This window comes from Cervus elaphus, chromosome 8 (assembly GCF_910594005.1).
Source record: "Cervus elaphus chromosome 8, mCerEla1.1, whole genome shotgun sequence".
In the NCBI taxonomy this organism is placed as follows: Eukaryota; Metazoa; Chordata; class Mammalia; order Artiodactyla; family Cervidae; genus Cervus; species Cervus elaphus.
In genome coordinates this window covers 43,391,998-43,417,109 of record NC_057822.1, presented here as the reverse complement: position 1 = coordinate 43,417,109, position 25,112 = coordinate 43,391,998, and the positions used below count along the sequence as shown (strand labels likewise).

The window sequence follows — 25,112 nt, the reverse complement described above, 5'->3', positions numbered from 1 at the left end:
TGAGAACTCAAGATCTACTAGGTAAGTTCTGACACCTGTCTATACTCATGAAACACCACAATCAAGACAAACATTTCATCTTTCCCAAACGATTCTTCTGCCTCCGGCCTCTAACATCAGTCTCTCTCATTTCCAAACCAATCTGCTTTCTGTCCCTATAGACTGGTTTTCACTTTCTAGAATTTATATAAATGGAAGCATACCATATATACTATTCTTTGTCTGGTTGTTTTTACTCCACATAATTCTTTTGAGATTCATCCATATTGTTGAGTGTATCAGTACTTCCCTTCTATTTGCTACTGAGTAGCATTGCATTGTATGTATATACTAGCATTTTATCCATTCACCTATTGATGGGTATGTCGGTTGTTGCAAGTTTTTGACTATTGCAAATAAAGTTGTTATGACCATTTGTGTGTAAGTACTTATGTGGACATATGCTTTCATCCTTTTTGAGTGAAATACCTAGAATTATAATGGTTGGATGATATGGTATATTTAACATTTAATGGTCAAACTGTTTTGACCATTATGATGATATGGTATATTTAACATTTAATGGTCAAACTGTTTTCCTAAGTGATTGTACCATTTTACATTCTAACCAACAGAGAATGAGCATTCCAGTTCCTCTGGATCTTTGTTAATTCTCAGTCCAGTCAGTCTTTTTAGTCATTTTAATAATTATGTGTTGAGGGGAGGGTTCTTATTTATACTTGTGTTTTCCTATTTTCTTCAATGAAATATATCTTTCATAATTAAAAACTGTTTAAAGTAACTAAAATAAAAAGTATCCTAGTTTAATATGAAGTCAGTCTGGAGACTCTTCTCATTCTAAAAACTACCCAATATGGTCTTCAGAGAACCCAGCAATAGCTGTATAGCTTGCATAAGCCTTCCTCAAAATATAACAATTTTTTAATCAATTTTCTTTTCAAGGTTATAACCACGCTGGGGTTTTAAGAAAAAATTTAAACACACATAAACCTCTTTAACATATTATTTCCTCTTTCTGTTTTCTCTTCCAGCTCTTATTCATCTACACATGTTTTACAGAGCTTTAACACACAATTCTATAGTTTACTATGTTACTTGTCGTTATATCGTATTTTCCATACTGCTGATTTATCTTTTCAACCATAATTTTAAATGTCAAAATAATGCATTGAAAATTTCCCGTTGTTTGGCTGTTTCTAATTTTTTATTATTGATGATGTCGTAATGAACAACTTTGTACAAAAAGCTTGTTTCTTCTTTTAAATTATTTCCTTATGATAATACCCAGGAGTAAGATTCCTGATCAAAGACAAGAACATTTTTCTAGATCTTGATATGCACTGTCACATCGCTCTCCCAATGGGGCTTACTGATTTTGATGTCACTTGCCACGTGTCAGCTCTAGTTTCTGCGGCATTTACGAACTCCCTAGGTATAACATACCGTATTGCTCTAACTGGCATGCTGTTGACCGCTCAGCAGGTAGACGTTTTCTCGTGTCTGGGATCGCCGCCTGCCGTCCTTTGCTGATTCAGGATGCTCTTTGTCTTCGCAGACTCAGTGCCGAGGGATATGACCCTTGACCCTCTTTGTGCTTCCCTGGCTGAGCACATGCAGACCCCTGAGGCAGACACTGTCCAAAAGGCGTAAGTATTCAAAGCCATCCTAACATGACCTTCTCAACTTTTTTTGTTTTTCTTTGCTTTTAATGAACTTCATTTCTGTTTTTTTCTAAGCGACATAAAGATTCTCAGGTAACCAACCACAGGCTCTGGCAGCCAGAATTAAATTACTGGCTAAGAAACAAAGATTTGGGGGAAGGATTATATTGTGATGTGTTTTCTACTTAAACCTGTTCTTTGGCTGGGTGAGTGAGAAGCAAAGTTGAACTCAAAACCGTGTGGAAGCCACTGTCTCCATTTTTCCACATGTCTGAGCTCTGCGGCCATGCCCAGAAAGCAGAGGTCTGTCAACTCAACCTTGGTTTCTCCTCTCAGCATTCACTCAGCCCTGGGTAAAATCAATAATACCATTAATAAATTGCTAAGATGTATTAAGCGCTTCCTACATGCTGACTATGTGCTATGAGCTCATCAGCCAGCAGCTCAGCCAGTCAGGCTTAGTCACTTGACCTCAGCCTTGTTTGGCAGTAGCGGCTGGAAGGACAGCCTCTTGTGACCTCCCATGAGCCTCAGTGATTTGTGAATCTTCCCTCACCTGCCTCGTGGTATAAGGATTCCCTCCTGGGTCAAAAAAAAGGCTGGCTGTTCCCTAGGAATAAAGAAGGACGAGCACTTGGGTGGTGAGACAGCTATCTGAAGAATTCCAGTTTTTAACTTTTGTATTTCATCTTCTCCAAAATGGATTTAAACTGCTTATAATAACAACACCTGCCCCCCCCCACCTTGCCTATCCACACACACTAAAAAAGACTAAATACAAAAAAAAAAAAAAACAACTTTTTTTTTAATCTGAAGGAAAAGAAAAAATATCAACAATCTCCAATAAGTGACTAAAGTTCAGACTTTCAAAAAAGAGAGAAAACTGAAAAATAGAAAACTTCAGACTTTCAGACTGAATGTGAAAGCAAAAAAAGCAAAAAAGGAGCAACACAATCAGGTTTTGTGGTTCTCATTTGCAACATGCTTATTCCTCAGGGGAAATAAAGCTTTTCCTACCACTAAATTCTAAAGGATACTTCTATGGGTTTTTATAGAGTGACATTGAATGATTTAAAGACTCGTATATTTATAGGAAATTCCATTTACCTCATTCGACAAGTATTTCTCAAGTTTCTATAGTAAGGCTCTGTGCTATCCCAGCACAGTAAATATAATACTGATTTAGCTAAAAAATAAAATATTCAGGACCAGGCCTGGGACAACAGTAGCTGCTGCTTCAGCCATTGCTGAATCCATGCGGCTCTGCCATAGTGACATTTTTACCTGGAGAACATTAAGTCAGCTGCCCTCCAGGCACGTGGCCCGTGACAGTGGTCCTACACAGGATCACACTCATACACCAGTGACCTTTGGTGGCTGAATCTGATCAAGAATAGAATTCAGAGGGTGTAAAACATGGATACACAGGTTCATGTTCTGATGACAATCTTCCTTAAAGGTCACTTTTTCTTCAACTAAGCCACTGATAAAAGAAACTTCAGCCTGAGAGAACCCCAAAAGTGAAGGCTAAGCTTTCTAATCGCCTTTATTCAGGGATGTGTTGAGAAAAAGAGGGCTAAGTGTGTACAATGCCCACCACAGTGCAGTGCCTGGCAGAATACAGTTGTTCAATTAGTGTTTGTTCATTTTCCCTCTTCCTTGTTTGCTAGTTTTTCTTTTTCTTTTTCTTTTCAATTGAAGTATAGTTGATTTACAATGATGTTGAATGGTTTGCTTGGAAACGACCCAAGCTCGTTCCGTCACTTGTGAGGTTATACCCAAGTACTGCATTTTTTTTTTCTTTCCAAGTACTGCATTTTGAACTCTTCTGTGTGCAGGTCAGGAAGGAACAGTTAGAACTGGACATGGAACAACAGACTGGTTCCAAATAGGAAAAGAAGTACGTCAAGGCTGTATATTGTCACCCTGCTTATTTAACGTATATGCAGAGTGCATCATGAGAAACGCTGGGCTGGAAGAAGCACAAGCTGGAATCAAGATTACTGGGAGAAATATCAATAATGTCAGATATGCAGATGACACCACCCTTATGGCAGAGAGTGAAGAGGTACTGAAAAGCCTCTTGATGAAAGTGAAAGAGGAGAGTGAAAAAGTTGGCTGAAAGCTCAACATTCAGAAGACTAAGATCATGGCATCTGGTCCCATCACCTCATGGGAAATAGATGGGGAGACAGTGGAAACAGTGTCAGACTTTATTTTGGGGGGCTCCAAAATCACTAGAGACAGTGATTGCAGCCATGAAATTAAAAGGTGCTAACTCCTTGGAAGGAAAGTTATGACCAACCTAGATAGCATATTAAAAAGCAAAGATATTGCTTTGCCAACAAAGTTCCGTCTGGTCAAGGCTATGGTTTTTCCAGTGGTCATGTATGGATGTGAGAGTTGGACTGTGAAGAAAGCTGAGCACCGAAAAATTGATGCTTTTGAACTGTGGTGTTGGAGAAGACTCTTGAGAGTCCCTTGGACTGCAAGGAGATCCAACCAGTCCATCCTAAAGGAGATCAGTCCTGGGTGTTCATTGGAAGGACTGATACTGAAGCTGAAACTCCAATACTTTGGCCACCTCATGCGAAGAGTTGACTCATTGGAAAAGACCCTGATGCTGGGAGAGATTGGGGGCAGGAGGAGAAGGAGACGACAGAGGATGAGATGGCTGGATGGCATCACCAACTCGATGGGCATGAGTTTGAGTAAACTCCGGGAGTTGGTGATGGACAGGAAGGCCTGGCATGCTGCGATTCATAGGGTTGCAAAGAGTCGGACACAACTGAGCGACTGAAATGAACTGAACTGTTGTCTCTGAAGGCTATTTCTTCTAAGGGATTCTTGCCCACAGTAGTAGATATAATGGTCATCTGAATTACATTCACCCATTCCCATCCATCATAGTTCACTGAGTCCTAAGATGTCGATGTTCAATCTTACCATCTGCTGCTTGACCACTTCCAGTTTACCTTGATTCACAGACCTAACATTCCAGGTTCCTATGCAATATTGTTCTTTACAACACTAGACACATCCACAACTGAGGATTGTTTCCACTTTGGCCCGGCCGCTTCATTCTTTCTGGAGCTATTAGTAATTGCCCTCTGCTATCCCCCATAGCATATTGGACCCCTTCCAATCTGGAGGTCTAATCTTGGGTGTCATTCTTGCCTTTTCAAACTGTTCATGAGGTTCTCTAGGCAAGTATACTGGAGTGGCTTGCCACTTCCTCCTCCTGCGGACCACATTTTATCAGAACCTTCACTATGACCCCTCTGTCTTGGGTGGCCCTGTATGGCATGGCTCATAGCTTCATTGAGTCATGCAAGCCCCTTCGCCACGACAAGGCTGTGATGTAATTTCACGTGAACAGCAAAATGATTCAATTATACATAACTTTATTTTTCTGGTTCTTTTCCATTGTAGGCTATAACAAGGTATCGTCTATAGTTTCCTGTGACATACAGCAAATTCTCTTGTTTATTTTACATATAGTGGTGTGTACACCAGAGTTTTTCTTATAGTTTGGTCCTGCCGTTTTACTCTTTTTCAAAGGGGCAAAGATTATAATGCGCACCATCGGCAGAGAGGACTTCCAGGATGTGGGCCTGACTCACCAGAAGGGCTGGATCCTACAGACACATCTTTTCTTCCAAGAGGAAAAGAAGGGAAGACTGAGCCAAGGCTGTTCAACCAGCAGACATCAAACAACATCAGTAACGTGAGTGTAAACACCTCGGCAGGCGCTTGGCCCAAAACCCCACCTGGAAGGTGCTCCCATCAGGGTCGCCATGTCCAGTTGTACAGACTGCTTACTAGACAAGGGCACCTGCAAAGGGGGGCAGTGAGAGCTCAAATCCACTCTGTGGTTCACTCACCATGCCCTGCATCCCAGTGATGGGGTGCATCTTTCTGAAGCATGGGGTACACTTTTCTAATTTCTACAAAGGTACTGGAAGGAAGCTTAGTTTTCCTACACTTTCATATCACTTCTGACATCAAATGTGTGACGGCTTTTCCCACATCAACCAATTCTTCAGCTCTCTGGACACCAATAAGGTGTCCTACAATTCTATTCTGATGCTAACTACTAGGAATTAGCACAGTCCCCACAAGTTAAGGGCTCAGTCCCACACGCCTGTTCCACTTCAGCCACCAAGTCCCAGGTTATCACCTGTACTTCTGATCAAAAAGCTATAAATAGGGGGTTCCTACAACCCATCCTCAGGTTCAGTAATTTGCTAGAACAGCTCAGGAAACATTTAATGACTACTACTGATTTATTACAAAAGATACTTCAAAGGATACAGTAAGTCCCCTACATACAAATGAGTTCAAGAGCATGTTCATCAGTTCAATTTGTTCATTAAGTCCAACAAAGTTAGCCTAGGTACCCAGCTAACACAATCAGCTATATAGCACTGTACTGTAATAGGTTTGTAATACTTTTCACACAAATAATACATAACAAACACAGAAACAAAACATTTTTAATCTTCCCTAAAATTGGCCTGCAGTGCTGGAGACCTGGGTTCGATCCCTGGGTCAGGAAGATCCCCTGGAGAAGGGAATGACAACCCACTCCAGTATACTTCCCCGGAGAACCCCAAGGACAGAGAGGAGACAGGTAGGCTACAGTCCATGGGGTCCTGAAGAGTCAGACACGACTGAGTGACTAACACTTGGAAAGTAGAATAGTACAGTGCTGGCATGCAAGGGCTGGCACTGGGTGAACGTTCTGGTCTTGAAGTAAAGATACTGTACTGCTCTAGGCAACTTGTAAAGTACGCAAAACAGCACCATTTGCAGAGCATGCACGCATGTGACAATGTACGCCAGACACGTGAACTAACATGTGACTGGACATGCAGAGGCATGTCCACGTCTTTGGAGGCTCACAACTTGAAGGTCATATGTAGGGGACTTGCGGTCCAAGTGAACAGTGAGGAAGAGACACACAGGGCAAGGCCCTGACGGGTCCCAAGCACAGGTGCTCCTGTCCCCTTGGAGTTTGGGATGGGCCACCCTCCTACCACACAGATGTGTTCACCAGCCCTGGAGCAGTCCAAACACGTTTGGTTAGAGCTTTTATGGGGGCTTCATTACACAAGCACGATTGATTAAGTCACTGGCAAAAGGTGATTAATGCAAATTCTAACCCTTCTCCCCTCCTCTAAGGTAGTGGGAGGCAAGGGACTGAAAGGTCCAATGTTCTGATCACGTGATTGGTTCTCCTGGTAACCAGTGCCCCTTTTTAGGGGCTTTCCAAAATAATGGTATTAACATAATCTCAGGTGTTGTTGGAAGAGGCTTGTTCATGAATAACAAAAGGCAGTCCTTTCATGTTTATGCTCCAGGAGTTACAGGCATGTCTATCATTTTATTGTGCTTCATTTTATTGACTTCACAGATGATGTGATTTTACAGATTGAAAGTTCAAGCAAGTCTATCAGCACCATTTTTTCCAACAGCAGTGGTTCATTTCATGTCTCTCTGTCACATTTTGACAATTCTCAAAACATTTCAAGCTTTTTCCTTATTATTGTGTTTGTTTTGGTGATATGTAATCAGTTCAGTTCAGTTGCTCAGTCGTGTCCAACTCTTTGCGACCCAAAGGACTGGAAGCAGCATGCCAGGCCTCCCTGTCCATCACCAACTCTCGAAGCTTGCTCATACTCATGTCCATTGAGTCGGTGATGCCATCCAACTATCTCAGCCTCTGTCATCCCCTTCTCCTCCTGCCCTGAATCTTTCCCAGCATCAGCATCTTTTCAAATGAGTCAGTTCTTCGCATCAGGTGGCCAAAGTATTGGAGCTTCAACTTCAGCATCAGTCCTTCCAATGAACACCAAGGACTGATCGCCTTTAGGATGGACTGGTTGGATCTCCTTGCAGTCCAAGGGACTCTCAAGAGTCTTCTCTAATACCATAGTTCAAAACCATCAATCCTTTGGCACTCAGCTTTTTTTATGGTCCAACTCTCACATCCATATATGACTCCTGGAAAAACCATAGCTTTGACTAGACAGACCTTTGTTGGCAAAGCAATATCTCTGCTTTTTAATATGCTGTCTAGGTTGGTCATAGCTCTTCTTCCAAGGAGCAAGTGTCTTTTAATTTCATGGCTGCAGTCACCATCTGCAGTGATTCTGGAGCCCAAAACAATAAAGTCTCTCACTGTTTCCATTGTTTCCCCATCTGTTTACCATGAAGTGATGGGACTGGATGCCATGATCTCAGTTTTCTGAATGTTGAGTTTTAAGCCAAATTTTTCACTCTCCTCTTTCACTTTCATCAAGAGGCTCTTTAGTTCTTCGCTTTCTGCCATAAGGGTGGTATCATCTGTGTATCTGAGGTTATTTGTATTGATACTGAAGTGTGATCAGTGAATGATATTTGATGTTACCACTGTAATTGTTTTGGGGTGTCATGAACCATACCCATATGAGATGTTGAATTTAATCAAAAAATATGTGTGTTCTGACTGGTCCACCAACCAGCCATTCCCTCTGTTCCTTTCCTGAAGCCTCTTCCCCGCCCTCATTCCCTGAGACACGACAACAATGAAATCAGGCCAGTTGATAACCCTGCAGGGGCCTCTAAGTGTTCAAGTAAAAGGAAACGTCTCATGCGTCTCACAATAGCGAACAACAACTCATGTTTCCCAATTTAAATCAAAAGCTACAAATGGTTAATGAGGAAGCCACATGGAAAGCTGACAGGGGCCAAAAAAAGCTTAGCCTCTTGCACCAAGCAGTTAGCCAAGTTGTGATTGCAAAGGAAAAGTTCTTGAAGGAAATTAAAAGTGCTACTCCAGTGAACACACGAATGGTAAGAAAACAAAATGGGCATATTGCTGCTATGGAGAAGGTTTAAGTGGTCTGGATGGAAGATCAAACCACCCACAACATTCCCATAAGCCAAACCCTAATCCAGAGCAAGGTCTTAACTTTCTTCAATTCTATGAAGGCTCAGAGAGGTGAAGAAGCCGCAGAAGAATTTGAAGTGAGCAAATGTTGGTTCATAAGGTGTAAGGCATGAAGCCATGTCCATAATATTCAAGTGCAAGGTGAAGCAGCAAGTTATGCAGAGGCTCTAGCTAAGATAATTAACGAAGGTGGCTACTCTAAACAACAGATCTTCAATGTCGATGAACAGCCTTATGTTGAAAGAAGATGCCATCTTGGACTTTCAGGCTGGAGAGACATCAATGCCTGGCATCAAAGCTTCAAAGGACAGGCTGACATCATGTTAGGGGCTAATGCAGCTGGTGACTTGAAGTTGAAGCCCATGCTCACTTACCATTCCAAAAATCCTAGGGCCCTTAAGATTTATGCTAAATCTATTCTGCCTGTGTTCTGTATGTAGAACAACAAAGTCTGGATGACAGCTTATCTGTTAGCAACGTGTTTTACTGAGTATTTTAAGCCCACTGTTGAGACCTACTGCTCAGAAAAAAAAAGATCCCTTTCAAAATATTCCTGCTCGTTGACAGTCAACTAGCCAGCCAAGAGTTCTAATGGAGATGGACAAGATTAGGGTTGTTTACATGCCTGCTAACACAACATTCTGCAGCCCACATATCGAGGAGTCATTTTGACTTTCAATTCTTATTTTTTAACAAATACACTTCTTAAGACTATAGCTGTCATACTTAGTGATTCCTTGGGTGGATCTGGGTAAAGTCAATTGAGAACCTTCTGAAAAGTATTCACCATCCTAAAGGCCATTAAGAACATTTGTGGAGAATTCCCTGGTTGTCCAGTGGCTAGGACTCAGCGCTTTTACTGCTACGGCCCAGGTTTAATCCCTGGTAGGGGACCTAAGATCCCACATGCCTTGTGACATGGCAAAAAAAGAAAAAGACAACATATTAAAAAGATCATACATCATGACCAAGTGGGCTTTATCCCAGGGATGCAAGGATTCTTCAATATCCACAAATCAATCAATGTAATACACCACATTAACAGATTGAAAAATAAAAACCATATGATTATCTCAATAGATGGAGAGAAAGCCTTTGAAAAAATTCAACATCCATTTATGATAAAAACCCTCCAGAAAGCAGGAATAGAAGGAACATACTTCAACATAATAAAAGCTATATATGACAAACCCACAGCAAACATTATCCTCAATGGTGAAAAACTGAAAGCATTTCCCCTAAAGTCAGGAACAAGACAAGCGGCCCACTCTCACCACTACTATTCAATATAGTTTTGGAAGTTTTGACCACAGCAATCAGAGCAGAAAAAGAAATAAAAGGAATCCAGATTGGAAAAGAAGAAGTAAAACACTCACTGTTTGCAGATGACATGATATTCTACACAGAAAACCCTAAATACTCCACCAAAAAATTACTAGAACTAATCAATGAATACAGTAAAGTTGCAGGATATAAAATTAACACACAGAAATCCCTTTCATTCCTATACACCAACAATGAGAAAACAGAAAGAGAAATTAAGGAAACAATTCCATTCACCATTGCAATGAAAAGAATAAAATACTTAGGAATATATCTACCTAAAGAAACAAAAGATCTACATATAGAAAACTATAAAACACTGGTGAAAGAAATCAAAGAGGACACAAATAGATGGAGAAAGATACTGTGTTCATGGATTGGAAGAATCAATATAGTGAAAATGAGTATACTATCCAAAGCAATCTATACATTCAGTGCAATCCCTATCAAGCTACCAACGGTATTTTTCAGAGAACTAGAACAAATAATTTCACAATTTGTATGGAAATACAAAAAACCTCGAATAGCCAAAACAATCATGAGAAAGAAAAATGGAACTGGAGGAATCAACCTGCCTGACTTCAGTCTCTACTACAAAGCCACAGTCATCAAAACAGTGTGGTACTGGCACAAAGACAGAAATATAGATCAATGGAACAAAATAGAAAGCCCAGAAATAAATCCACGCACATATGGACATATTATCTTTGACAAAGGAGGCAAGAATACACAGTGGAGAAAAGACCACCTCTTTAACAAGTGGTGCTGGGAACACTGGTCAACCACTTGTAAAAGAATGAAACTAGAACACTTTCTAACACCATACACAAAAATAAACTCAAAATGGATTAAAGATCTAAATGTAAGACCAGAAACCATAAAATTCCGAGAGGAAAACATGGGCAAAACACTCTCCGACATAAACCACAGTAGGATCCTCTATGACCCACCTCCCAAAATATTGGAAATAAAAGCAAAAATAAACAAATGGGACCTAATTAAAATTAAAAGCTTCTGCACAACAAAGGAAACCATAAGCAAGGTGAAAAGACAGCCTTCAGAATGGGAGAAAATAATAGCAAACGAAGCAACGGACAAAGAATTTATCTCAAAAATATGCAAGCAATTCCTGCAGCTCAATTCCCAAAAAATAACACCCAATCAAAAAGTGGGCCAAAGAACTAAACAGACATTTCTCCAAAGAAGACATACAGATGGCTAACAAACACATGAAAAGATGCTCAACATCACTCATTATCAGAGAAATGCAAATCAAAACCACAATGAGGTACTATTTCACGCCAGTCAGAATGGCTGCTATCCAAAAGTCCACAAACAATAAATGCTGGAGAGGGTGTGGAGAAAAGGGAACCCTCTTATACTGTTGGTGGGAATGCAAACTAGTATAGCCACTATGGAGAACAGTGTGGAGATTCCTTAAAAAACTGGAAATACAACTGCCATATGACCCAGCAATCCTGTTGCTAGGCATACACACCGAGGAAACCAGAATTGAAAGAGACACATGTACCCTAATGTTCATCGCAGCACTGTTTATAATAGCCAGGACATGGAGGCAACCTAGATGTCCATCAGCAGACGAATGGATAAGGAAGCTGTGGTACATATACACAATGGAATATTACTCAGCCATTAAAAAGAATGCATTTGAATCAGTTCTAATGAGGTGGATGAAACTGGAGCCTATTATATAGAGTGAAGTAAGCCAGAAAGAAAAACACCAATACAGTATACTAACGCATATATATGGAATTTAGAAAGATGGTAACAATAACCTTGTATGCAAGACAGCAAAAGAGACACAGATGTATTGAACAGTCTTTTGGACCCTGTGGGAGAGGGTGAGGGTGGAATGATATGGAAGAATGGCATTTACAAGATAACATGTAAATTATCATATGTGAAACGAATCACCAGTCCAGGTTCAATGCATGATACAGGATGCTCGGGGCTGGTGCACTGGGATGACCCAGAGGGATGAGATGGGATGGGGAGGGAGGTAGGAGGGGGGTTCAGGATGGGGAACACATGTACCCCATGGCAAAACTAATACACTGTTGTAAAGTAAAATAAATTAATTAATTTTTTTAAAAAAAGAAAGAAAAAAGAGATTACAATTTGTTGAAGCCTCAGATGATAGCTAACAGTTATTTTGCAATATAGCATTTTCAAATTCAGGTATGCACACTGTTTTTTTAGACATAATGCTACTGCACACTTAATAGACTATATAAGTAAACATAAGTTTTATATGCCCTGGGAAACAAAATATCCATGTGACGTGCTTTATTTCCAGTATTCACACTGTTGGAGTGGTCTACAACCAAACCCACACTATCTCTGAGATATGTTTGTGCAAGGGTTTTCAGAGCTCTGTGTCAGAGGCTAGGTTCAAAGACCAAACATATATTTCTTATTTTGTCACAATATTACAGGTACTGAGGGGGTAGTCATGGCCTGATTGTGCCATCCCCTGTTAGGAAGAAACGCTATGCTGTCCCAGTCCTTGGGGAAAGGTGAAAACTGACATAGCCATGGTCATATGCTTGAAGTTTCCCAAAAGCTAGCAAATGATGCAACAGTGAATAAAGCTGGCTTTGATTTAAACTATTTAATCATTAATTGTGGCAACAGCAATCACCAAAGGTCAAAACTGCTTCACTTTGATCCAGCTCTGTAGATGATGGTTTAGCATCAAAAAAGGGGGCAGGACTTCCCTGGTGATCCAGTGGTTAAGAATCCTCCCGCCAATGCAGGGGATATGGGTTGGATCCCAGTCCAGGAAGATCCCACATGTCACAGGGCAACTAAGCCCGAGCACTGCAACTACTGAAGCCTGCACTCTGAAGCATAGCTCTGCAACCAGAGAAGCCACCCATGAGAAGCCCACCCTCTGCAACTAGAGAAAAGCCTTTGTGGTAACAAAGACCCAGCACAGCCAAAAAGATATAACTAAACAAAATTATTTTTTTATAATTATTTTAAAAGAAGGGCAGATCATCAAGTACGTTCTATTTCTCTTTCCTTCTATGAAATTATACCTGAAATTATATCAAAGGCTAAATCTTAGGAGCTCTCCTCCGGCTCCACACTCTCTGTCTCATTCATTTGCTTCATCTGGAACCCATGTAAATTCCATTCTAAGCCATTCTGTCTTGTTCAACATAATCTCCCTTGTCTTCTGTTTTTTATTTTTGTTTGTTGGCCATTGGGATCTTAGTTCCCTGACCAGGTATTAAAAGTGCTGAGTCCTAATCACTGGACTACCAGGGAATGCCCCAAATAATCTCCTTTTGATTTTTTTTCCCTCTTGCTTTCTACTTTAACATGTTCCCTTTCCTCAATTTTTCCCCTTTAGGAGATGGAGTTGATTGAAAAAGCCAAGAGCAAGAAAAGGGCCAAGACAGATAAGTCCAAGGCACCCAAGAGGGAGAAAGAAGGAAAATTCCGTGAGGAAGCAGAGGCTGCTGTTGGTAAGGGACCATCCAGGAGAAGACACCTAATGGGAGCCGGAAGGTGTTATGGAGAATCAGCATGGATCCTACGGGACAAACTGTCTGTGCTGAGTCTCCTTGACGACCACAGCTAAGACAGTGTTGCGGCCTTACTTCATGTCAGTATCTTGGGAGACAGGGATAGAGGAAACTGGGGGAACCTGGAGGCCTGTAATTAACAAGAAAGGAAATTATAATAATAATACCAACACCTACTAAATGAACACGAACTGTATTAGTGATAGCTTACAGTGAATGGTGTCGGATTCTTGATCTCCAAAGATTTAGCTTCGGGACCAGGGACCAGGCTTGACCACTCAAGAGCTTTTGTATAGCAGAATTTTATCGAAGTATGAAAAGGGACAAAGAAAGCTGACATAGACATCAGAAGGGGGATGGAGAGTGCCCCACTCGCTAGTCTTAGGAAGGGAATTCTATACTTTTTAAATTAGTTATTATAATAAATCAAAAGAATGTCTCAAGGTTGTAAAGATCTTACTAGACCCACTCCCATAATATATATTTTAAGATAACAGGATTAGTCAGAAGGTTTTCAGGAAGGAGAAACATGTCCTCAAGCAGGATACATTATTTTTATATAGTCCTTACTAAGGAATGTAGGAAAAAACATGTCCTTTCCTCCTCCTTGAGAATTCCAGGCCCCTGTCTCCTCCTTGAGAGCCCCAGATCCCTTTCTCCTCCTCAGGGACCCCAGACTTCTTATCAACCTGCCTAGGAACTGACTCTCTCATTAGCAGCTCTGCATTTTTGATGTCATGAAATCCCCACATATCCTTAAAGCAAGCACCATTATTATATCATGTGGCGAGGCTGGCTGATTTGAGTAACATCGAACAGTAAAAAGTGGCGGACCCAGGGTCTGAACCTGCCATTCGATTCCAAACCCATGCCTCTCAAACTCTGCCTCTATGAATAATAAATAAGTCATAAGCTGAGAATTGGGCCATGGGAGCATTCGGGAAGGGGAAGTTTGCAGTATGCTCTGCAGGGTTACTCCAGCTACCGCTGTTTCCTCTTGGTTCGCCGTGTTGCACCTCACAGGGAATTCAGGTGCCTATGCTTCTGAGGACCCTCTTTCTTTTTAAATTAATTTTTATTGGATTTACAATTTGATTTACAATGTTGTGTCCTGAGGACTTTCTTTAACCTGAAACCTACACCCATTCTTTCCTGGCCATATGAAGACCCTCAGAACAAATCAAAGGTTATAGCAGCAAATGACACCGGATAGCCAGCCTCCTGGGCCAGATTTTTTTTTTAACTGAAGTGTAGCTGTGCCAATCTCTGGTCTACAGCAAAATGACCCATTTATACAATATAGACACTTTTAATATTCTTTTCCATTGTGGTTTATCACAGGATATTGAATATAGCCCCCTGTGCCATACGGTAGGACTCTGTTGCTTATCCAGATCTATTTTTGAGGTCTGCTTTTTAAAGTATTGCTGAGTTTACATTGCTGTAGCCTGTAACTTGGGTAGCATTGGCAGGACTGGAAAAGGAAATACTTGTGGCCCCCAGTGGTGAATTTAGAAAGAAGCCATAGAATATGGAAGGCTTTTAAACTGTGCCAGGTTACAAAGTTGCAACCTCAAGCTAGACTCTTGAGGCATGATTTTCCAGCTGTGCCTATAGGTCTTCTTCCCTCCAGAGAGTCTTGTCCCCACCATAGGTCAGGGCGAATCAGAACTCTTGTAGTAGCAAGACTGCTGATTACAGTTGAGGCAGGTTCTCAAAGGGTGGTCTATGGGCTGTGCTGTGCTAAGTCGCTTTAGCCATGTCTGACTTTTTGTGACCCTATGGACTGTAGCCGGCCAGACCCTACTGTCCGTGGGATTTGGGTTGCCATGCCCTCCTCCAAGGGATCTTCCTGACCCAGTGATTCAACCCACGTCTCTTATGTCTCCTGCATTGGCAGGCGGGTTCTTTACCACTAGCACCACCTGGGTCTATGGACTACCCTTCTCAAAATCTTTGGAGTGATAGCTAAAATGCAGATTCCTACAAAATCAGGGCGGGGCTCAGGTATCTGCACACAGATGATTCCATTGCACATGGGAGTTTTAAAGTCACTGGAAAGGATACAGAGTTCATGTTTATTAGCTATGCCTCTATCCCCAATTGTTCTCTCCTAGGAAAGTCAAAGGAATCAAAAGTTGAAAAGAAATCAGAGCTAATTGCCAAAGGGAAAAAACCAAGAGCCAAAGGGAAAAGGACGTGGAAGGAAGGGAATCTGGAAACAGCTGCGGAGCTGAGTGGGCCTGATGTCATTAACTCTAAGGAAACCAAAGACCGCTCAGGTGGAGGCGTCTTCAGCTCAGGTTCTGGTGTAGAGGACCCTTGGCTCTCTTCCAAAGTTGAGGCTCCTGAGAGTCAAGTTTCTATAGATGGAAGGTCATCGCCCACCCAGACTGCAACTGTCCCCGCAAACACGGAACCTGAAGGAGAGGGAAGCCACAAGGACCCTTCTAAGGTAGGCTTCAATATTCTGGCCAGAGGGATCTCTGTCCTCACTGGTACAACTGCAGAGGTGGGGAAAACTGCCCCGGATTATATTAAACTGCCTAATGATTTTATTTATTTTACTTTGTTTTTTTTTCTTACCCTTTAAGATGCCAGATCTGATAAAAGACACTAGGGTGGCAGAGTCCCTCTGAAATGAGGCATTCTGTGAGGCTCCTGAACTGCCAGGGCATGTAGCCACCCCTCATGAGCAGAAAGGTGGCATAGCTCTCATCTGTGAGAAGCACACGCCTCACAGCTAAAAGGAAAGGTGAATTCAGGTCTCAGAGCCAAGCACATATCCTTGACTTGGCCCAGAGTTTATGCATGGCTTGCCTCCCCAACACTGTAAAAATTCCTCCATTCCTAATCTGCTTTACTGTGGCACAAAGCTGGGCCACAGACAACTTACATACACATCTATCTGCCTTTTCTTTGAACACTGCAAATGTACCCACAGCTAAACCACTATGGTTTAAACTCACAGAAGTTACATGCAAATATGAACAATTCTGCTGAATTTCATTTAATCTCTACAGCCACACTTGTGACCCAGGTATGATGCACCCCATCTCATACACCTACAAGCTAAGATTAAAAGGGTGAGATGTTTGCTGCCATAAGTTGAGCAACCATCAAGTGGCAGAGTCAAGACTTAAATCTTTTGACTCCAAAAGAGCTCCAGAGCTCTTGCACTATTTTAAATTATTATGTATTTATTTTGTAGCCCCTGGTCTTCCAAAAAGGATTTCAGGAAGCTTTTTCCTTTCTAAGTTCTGTCTTCCCAGCTGCCAAGGCTACAGCATTCTACTCCATAGAGCAGATGAAAATTTTAAGCTGTGGGCATAACTTTTCTGAGCCTGCTATAGACTCAGAATTTCTAAATTTATTGCCAGTACACAGTACTGCACTGCCTCTGCAAAGGCTAAATAAGATAAGGAAGTACCCACCCCATAGTGGATACACAGAGCTCCCATGGGAGAGCAGCCATCCAGCCTTCCCCTCAGAGGCACACTTCTGACTGAGGAGGAGGCATCAGGAAGAACAAGAAATCTAAGACACTCTTCACAGAAACTGAGAGAACCTTTCATTGGAAAAGTAGATTTGCATAGGATTAAATAGGCGTCTGACACATCTACACCTAAGACTGCTCCTAAAGGAGCCTTTAGCTAGAACCTGTGGTTCTGATCCCTGGCTTCACATTAGCATCACTGGAAGATGTTTTTTAAAACCAACAAGAAAAATAATATATTTTTAAGTAGGTGGTTGGGGTGGAGGAGAAGTTTCCTGGCAGTCCAGTGGTTAGGACTCTGTGCTTCTACTGCCAGCCATAGCTGCATATACTGCTGCATAGCAAAAAAAAAAAAAAAAAAATTTTTAATAAAATTTTGAAAACCTGCCAAGGCCTCCCACCTAAGTATTCTTATTTCATTGGTCCGGGTGGGGCTTTGGCCTCAAGTAATCTTTAAAAGCTCCTTGGGTAATTATTAGACACATGTAGCAGACATGGTAGCTCAGCTGGTAAAGAATCTCCTGGGTCAGGAAGATCCCCTGGAGAAGGGATAGGCTACCCACTCCAGTTCTCTTGGGCTTCCCTGGAGGCTCAGATGGTAAAGAATCCGCCTACAATGTGGGAGACCTGGGTTTGATCCCTGGGTTGGGAAGATCCCCTGGAGGAGGGCATGGCAACCCACTCCACTGTTCTTGCCTGGAGAAATCCATGGCCAGAGGAGCCTGGCTGACTACAGGCCATGGGGTCGCCAAGAGGCTGACGACTAAGCGACTCAGCACAGCACAGCAGGCCTTATGTTGGCACTTGCACTGTTTGAGTTAATTCTGGTAACAGCCAGCCAAGAGGAAGACAGTATCAGACAGATTAAGCTGTTACCCTTGAATTCTGAAGCAAGTAAGAGAGAGACGTGGATCCTGGTCAGTCAGAGCCCAGAGCCCGGGCCAGAGGTAGCGGAGTTTGTACGACTGTGGTCGGAGTGTGGAAGCCACCTTATCTCTGATGAGAGGCCATGTGGTGGGAGTGGAGGGGGGTGTGCTGCCAAGAGGAGGTCACCCGCAATCACTGATCACTGACAACACGCTGGCTCCTCAGGCCTTCCTCATCAAGAGGGAACAAGAGAAGGCTTCCCGGGACAGGCTGCGAGCAGAACGGGCTGAGATGAGACGGCTGGAGGTGGAGAGGAAGAGAAGGGAGCAGGAGGAGCAGCGGCGGCTCCAGCAGGAGCAGCTGGAGAGGGCAGAGAGGATGAAGGAGGAACTGGAGCTGGAGCAGCAGCGCCGCGCGGAGGAGATCCGGTGGGTGGAGAGACCGTGGTCACGGCTGTGATAGGAAGCAGGAGACAAGTGGGGCTGACCTCCTCTGGGTGTACGCTGGCTCTGAGGCTCATCGTTGCTGTTCAGTTGTTTAGTCATGTCCGACTCTTTGCGACCTCATGGACTGCAACACGCCAGGCTTCCCTGTCCTTCACCATCTCCCAGAGCTTGCTCAAACTCATGTCCACTGAGTTGGTGGTACCATCCAACCATCTCGTCCTCTGAGGTCCCCTTCTCCTTCTGCCTTCAATCTTTCCCAGCATCAAGGTCTTTTCCAACGAGTCCACTCTTTGCATCACATGGCCCAAGTATTGGGGCTTCAACTTCAGCATCAGTCTTTCCAAAGAATATTCAGGGTTGATTTCCTTTAGGATTGACTAGTTTCATTTCCTTGCTGTCCAAGGGACTTTTTAAGAGTCTTCTCCAGAGGCTCACGCCCTGAAGGTAAAACAGCATGTCTCATTTTATCCTCAGTTATCCCACGGACAGTCTGGACCAAAGATAAGATAAGGTGTCTTAAACCGTTAGGGTTACTCCAGGCAGATGTTCATGGGACCTTCCCCGGGACGCTTTGAGATCTGTTCCAGCAAACATTTGTTATGCCTCTTGCCACACTGTCTGCATTGCACAAGGCCCTTCGATAAGCTTCTGGGCTCATTTAAACTTCCCAACAACCCAGTGAAACAGGAACTTGAAAATCCATTTGATAAGAATGGAAAATGATGGAGAAGGAAATGGCAACCCACTCCAGTGCCATTCTTGCCTGGAAAATCCCATGGACGGAGGAGCCTGGTGGTCTACAGTCCATAGTGTCACAAGAGTCAGACACAGCGACTAAACCAGCACCACCAATTTGTTTTTTGGAACTAAAAGTGTCCATCAAAGTGACAACACTACAAAGATTTAATTGGAAAGTGTTTTAAATTGGCTTTTTCAAATGATGGAGAGACAGAGACAGAGGTCTCCATCAGTAGGTCTCACCTAATGGGCAATGGAGGTTTTCTGGGCAAAGTCTCTGTAAATAGTAACTTCATTAGTTTACCTAAAATAACCATTGCGTCTAGTGGTATAAAGATTGTATTTTATTTTCAACAAAATTTAATATAGTTAATGACTAGAACTAATATTAACAATTGACATTAAATATTTTTCTGGAATTTAAAGAATGCCACTGTTAAAAGAATAGCCTATCAGTTGGTTTTCAATATTTAACCAAAGACATAAAATAAATCTAGATGAAGGCAAAAGAAAAAAAAAAAAGAATGGAAAATAAGGATCTGGGAACGGAAGGCCCGGCCCCAGAGCACAGGGCTGTCGAAAGTTTCAGGCTTCTAGTTCCAGTCCTGTTGTGCACTGGCTTCTGCTGTTCAGTCAGGCTTCCACTGGAAAAGGAGTCGCTGCATGACTATAGCCTGCAAAGCCCCCGCCAGAGGCACGGCGTGTCCCGTAAGGACCCTGCAGTGTTCCTGCCGTCTCCCTTACCTGTTCATGGGTCTTCTCAGCCTCAGGAAACAGAGACTTGAGGAAGAACGACAGCGGCAGGAGGAGGAGGAGAGAAGGCAGTGGCTCCAGTTGCAGATGGCCCAGGAGCGAGCTCGGCAGCAACAGGAGGAGTTCCGGAGGAAATGTCAGGAGCTGCAGAGGAAGAAGCAGCAGGAGGAAGCTGAGAGGGCTGGTGAGAGGTGCTCTGCTCTCTGCAACTCCCTGTATCTGGGACAGAAATATTTTTATCCCCCTGTGGGTGTTCATTTGATTCTCCCCAGTTATTCCTATCCTAGGTCTCAGTGTGAAGCACTCTAAATGGGTAGGCTGATGATTTTTTTTTTTTTCAAAGTGATTAGTAGGTGTGACTCTAGTGAGCTGAGATAGAAGATCAAAATTAGAAAGACTTGTTTGTAGCAGTGACTCTTGTGGTCCCAATCAGTGATCTCCTGGAGCGGGACCCAGCCCCTTGCATTGCCCTTCCAGCACTGCTCAGAAGCTGCCTAAATTGGAGACACAGCTGTGCTCCTTGCCTCCTTCCCTAGCAGGAAACAAACACCTGGATGGCTGCTCGGCAGCCTTTCAGGTGATGTATGGATTTTCTGTAGCCTCATATTTGAGGAATAGGAAAGTGCTTCAGCAGATGATGCCCCTGTAGAGTGGTCAGACCAGCTGAGTAAGCACCAAGGTTCTCCAGCCCCTGCCCTGACGCCTGTCTCCAACCCATCTGCATACCAGGTTCTGGAAGATTCTTCCCCAAAGTCTTGTGTTAACTGCACAGTGCACTGCACACAGTAGGTACTTGATAAAGGACTCTTAAGTTAGTAAATGAACGCAGGGTAATACCCACAGAAGATCTGGCAACCAGCTGTCAGGTAAGCCATAGAACATCTCATTGGGAGTCCCTGGGAATCAGACTTGACAGTCAGATCAGAGAGTTGTTTTCTCAAATAACGAGACCCCTGCTAAGCCTACCTGCTCTTCTGTTCTGCAGAGGCAGAAAAGCAAAGGCTGAAGGAGTTGGAAATGCAGTTAGCAGAAGAGCAAAAGCGCCTGATGGAAATGGCTGAAGAAGAACGGCTGGAGTACCAGCGGCAGAAACAGGAAGCAGAAGAGAAGACTCGGCGGGAAGCAGAGGCCAGATGGCAGAAGGAAGAGGAAGCGGCAAGGTTGGCTCAGGAGGAAGCCATGAAACAAGCCCAAGAGCAAGCCAGGTATTTGACATTTGGACAACAGTTTCAAGAGTGGGATTGTTCAAGGGTTTGACTGCCTGCTTCTAGTACTAGCTTTGAGCTGCCTTTGGACACGTGAAGTTCTCCCACTTCCCATAGCATGGTTTGGAAAAACTGAAAAATAGGGATTCTCCTGCTAAAAAGGTGATAGAATTTTTTGATGGCTTAAAGAACTGTCATTGAAGCTAGACAGGGTTTAGAGATCATCTAGCTCAGCCCTCTGCTTCACAGATGAGAAAAGCAAGTCCCAGAGAGAAGGACCCTGATCAGGGCTATCAGTGAACTAGGAGCAGTACCAAGACTAGACCAAAGACTCCACCCCCACCCCTGATTCTGAACCACTGTCTTTCTCAGTATGTATTTACTGGGTACCTGTTATGTGCCAAACACTGTTCTAGACACTGGGAACTCAGGATTAAGAAAGACAGACCTCTCTTCTCCCATGGCATTTACATTCTAGGGAGGGGGGGTGGGGAGACAGACTCTAAACAAAGGTTTTTTAAGTTGTCAATAAATGTTATTCAAAAATTTTTAGAAGGATTGCAGGAGGTTTAGTTTAGACAGGTTGGCCAGGGCAAAACCTTAGCAGAGGTGATATATAAGGGTGAGACCTGAATGACAATGAGTTAGTCACATAAACATGTGGAAGAAAAATATTCCAGGAGGTAAACAGCAAGTACAGAAGTTCAAAGAAAAGAATGAGGCTAGCATGGCGAAAGAATAAAAGAAAAGTTAGCATGGCTGAAGTGAACAAGGCACAAGGAATACTTGTAGGTGAGGTCAGAGAGTTAGGCCTTTTTAGTAGAAATAGCTCAGAATCAACCATCGAGGCCAGCAGCATTTCCCCCCTTTATTCTCTTACAATAATGATTATTATACCTTTCTGACAATAGAATCTCTTTAGTAATGTGCCTTCTATTGACTCCTTAAAAACCAGGTCCTCCATAATGGCTATTATCATAAATTTCCCCTCCTTAGTGAAAGCAACAAAGTCATCCTCGTTTAGAACTATCACAACTGAAGGGTAAAGAAGTCCAGCAAAGAAAACCATGTGATTCCAATCTTAACTGTAAACAAGTCCCTTGAAATTTATTTTCTACAACTTAAGCTGAATCTAAGCTTATAAATACTCTTCAGGGGACAAGAAAAAAAAAGGAAGCCAGAAAAACTCTATTTCAGGGTTTTCCACCTTACCTTGAGTTGTTCTCCTGGATGTTCCTCAGCTGTTATGGGAATTACAAAATAGATTAAGGGAAGTCTTGATTCAGCTTCAAAATTATGCATTCCACGTATCACAACAGTAGGACTGGGTTCATAAGTATTGAAACCAAAAGCAAAGCTATTAGAGTTGCAATTTTCCACAAAGAAACCCGGCCAGAAATACAAGGGGAAGTTGAGCTCTTGTGCAACACTAATCCAAGTTGCTTTGAAGAAACATCTTCTCTCCACCAAGAATAAGTAATTAAAGGGGTATGTGAAGGGTGTGAAAGAGCCTCATTCCAGCAAATGTTAGAACTTAATGCCAGCTGGCTTGATTTCATCTTCACTTGTGTGACACTGACCCAGGCATACTTTAACTTTTCTGGCCTGTTTCTTCATCCCTAAGACAATAGAGTCCCTTCATGAATACAAATGTAAGAACTGTTACACCCTTCCTTTTAACATTTCTAGTAGGATCATGATCCTTGAAACCTCACATGTAAAGTTATCGAATGAAGACAACATGACCTTCCACTAAAACGCAAGTCAGTAGCCCCAAGTCTAATGATGATTACTGACATTCTTAGTGAAAATTATTCAACGAGCTTATAAAGACAAATTCTAGGATGCTTTATCAGTGTTGTGATCATGGATATGAATTGTTTCTTAGGCAAAAAGATGCTTTGAAGAAACATCTTCATTTCCACAAAGAACTCCATAAGGAAGCAAGTGGCCTACAGTGGACACACAACATTTCCAGACCATGGGTCTACTCTTACTTTCAATTCCTACAAATACCAAGACCTTAAGACTAGAAGAAAAATAAAGAGTTGGAAGATGGTAATGGAAAAAGAGAAACTTCCTTCTATAATGAAGTGCCATACTGAGCTCAATTAGTTCCATTTCATCTGGTTCACCTCACTGTACAGCTAAGTTCACTCTAGGACCTCCATCCACACCACTGTCAAGTAGCCACATGTAGCTATATAAACATAAAACATTCAGTTCTCCAGTCACACTAGTCACATTTCAAGTGATCAATAACTGAATGTGGCTACTGGCTACAATATTGGACAGCAGATACAGAACATTTTCATCACAAAAAGTTATATTGGACAACACTGTATTCTTGAGCCCTGAAAATTAACCAGCCTTGAGGTTTTGCTCCTAACTGTGCCTTGAAAAACCAGCCACTCACATAATTTCCCCATTTTAAAAATCACACGGGGGGCGGGGGGGGGGGGGGGGGGGTGCGGATCGGGATGGGGAATACATGTAAATCCATGGCTGATTCATGTCAATGTATGACAAAAACCACTATAATATTGTAAAGTAATTAGCCTCCAACTAATAAAAATAAATGAAAAAAAAAAGAAGAAGAAAAAAAAAATCACACTGGCTCTATCAAGTGTCCTGATTAGATAATTTATCTTTAACATCTTTAATAACAGTAAGTATCTACTACAGAACAATCATTAAAGGAGATGAAGAACTTTAATAAATAAGATACATAAAATGATGTTAAAACAAGCAATTATCTGAAGCAAAATTTTCCCACAAATTTCCTTTGGCCCTACTCTATACTTCAGTCTGCATTTAAAAACGGAATACTTGCAGACGATTCCCTGGAAATTTCACACTGATGCTTATAAGGTGCTTTCTACAGGAGCTGCACTTCCACAGACCAGAAGTCAAGCTCTGCGTTTGTACTGCTGTGCTATTGGATTCGCCTAAATTTGATGCTTCAACTCCTTCCTTTACGCAACATAGAAATAAAACGGCCAACACACTGGCTATCGTAGTGAATATGTCACAGTCTTTCTCAAACTTGTCGACCCTACTTGCACATTCATTCATTCTTCAGTTGATTCAATGATACTTAGATGAGAAAGGAGCATCTCAGACAATTCAACCAAGAGAAGGAAGAACAGTCAAGGAGAACATCCTTGCGGGGGAGATTACCACTCCTGATTTTATTTTCTCTCCTTTTACAAACTTCAGAAGTTGCAGTCAAGCACCAGGTAGAGTGGCTACACCAAAATGTTATTCGAGGTGCCTTCCAAATCTAATATTCTATTAAACTGCTGCTGTTAAAGGCCTAGTTTATCAACACTACTAACCAGATAAGCACATTTTTCAGTTAACCACAGCAGAATGCACAGCATTTAGAAGAATCTAATAAACTAAAATCAAGTATCCCCCATAGCTAAGCTCCACCACCTAAATGCCAAGTTTCAGAGATGCAAACAAACCTAAGATACCAAACTACACATATGCGCATTCTGGATAGCTCAAATAGCCTTTCAGGTTTCTCAGGCCTGACAGAAATATGCAACTCAATGAGGACTTTCTGGAAATGGGCCTTATTTCTATTTACTATTTAAAACAATCGTCTAAAAGTTCTAATTTACCTAGACTATATATATATACATTACAAATAATTTTTCAGGTAGGGTCAAAATAAGAATTTATAAGACAAGCCAATTACTTTTCAACAGGAAATTTGAGAAGGTATTCAAACTGTAACAGTTTGCATTAGAGATAGGTTTTATTTGCTCTTCTAAAGTAGCTAGATGACATTCTATTTGGAATAATACCAAATTGGATTACATATGTGCATATATATTCTGAATTCTACTCATTAAGGAGTTAAAAGAAAAAGTTCAGCCCTCTATTAAGGAACTAATTTAGTATTTTAATTTTACAGTTGAAAAGAGGATATAAAGAAATAAAATATAAACAACCTTAACTACAGAGAACAGTTTGAAAATTTTTAAGGGAAAAACTGAAATTATCAACATCAATTAAGAATTTTTGGTGTGCCCATTTATTCAATATATTGGGTAACCGTATCATATAAATGCACCATACAGGAATATCAAGTTTTAAAAAAAAAAAACAATGAGTATTTAAGAAG

General features: G+C 42.0%; 1 protein-coding gene across 3 annotated transcripts in view; it reads left to right on the top strand.

Annotated features, from left to right (window-relative positions):
- The window catches only part of KIAA2012 (KIAA2012 ortholog), a 127,662-nt gene extending 104,250 nt beyond the window's left edge, over positions 1 to 23,412 (top strand). For all 3 annotated transcript variants that reach the window (XM_043910384.1, XM_043910381.1, XM_043910380.1), the window contains 8 exons: positions 1,556 to 1,646; positions 5,223 to 5,388; positions 13,298 to 13,412; positions 15,590 to 15,927; positions 18,061 to 18,263; positions 19,784 to 19,956; positions 20,758 to 20,977; positions 22,866 to 23,412. In XM_043910384.1, the coding sequence (XP_043766319.1) occupies positions 1,556 to 1,646; positions 5,223 to 5,388; positions 13,298 to 13,412; positions 15,590 to 15,927; positions 18,061 to 18,263; positions 19,784 to 19,956; positions 20,758 to 20,977; positions 22,866 to 23,004 (1,445 nt within the window). In that variant the 3' untranslated portion in view covers positions 23,005 to 23,412. The remainder of the gene's footprint in view (positions 1 to 1,555; positions 1,647 to 5,222; positions 5,389 to 13,297; positions 13,413 to 15,589; positions 15,928 to 18,060; positions 18,264 to 19,783; positions 19,957 to 20,757; positions 20,978 to 22,865) is intronic.
- Positions 23,413 to 25,112: the final 1,700 nt, after the last annotated feature.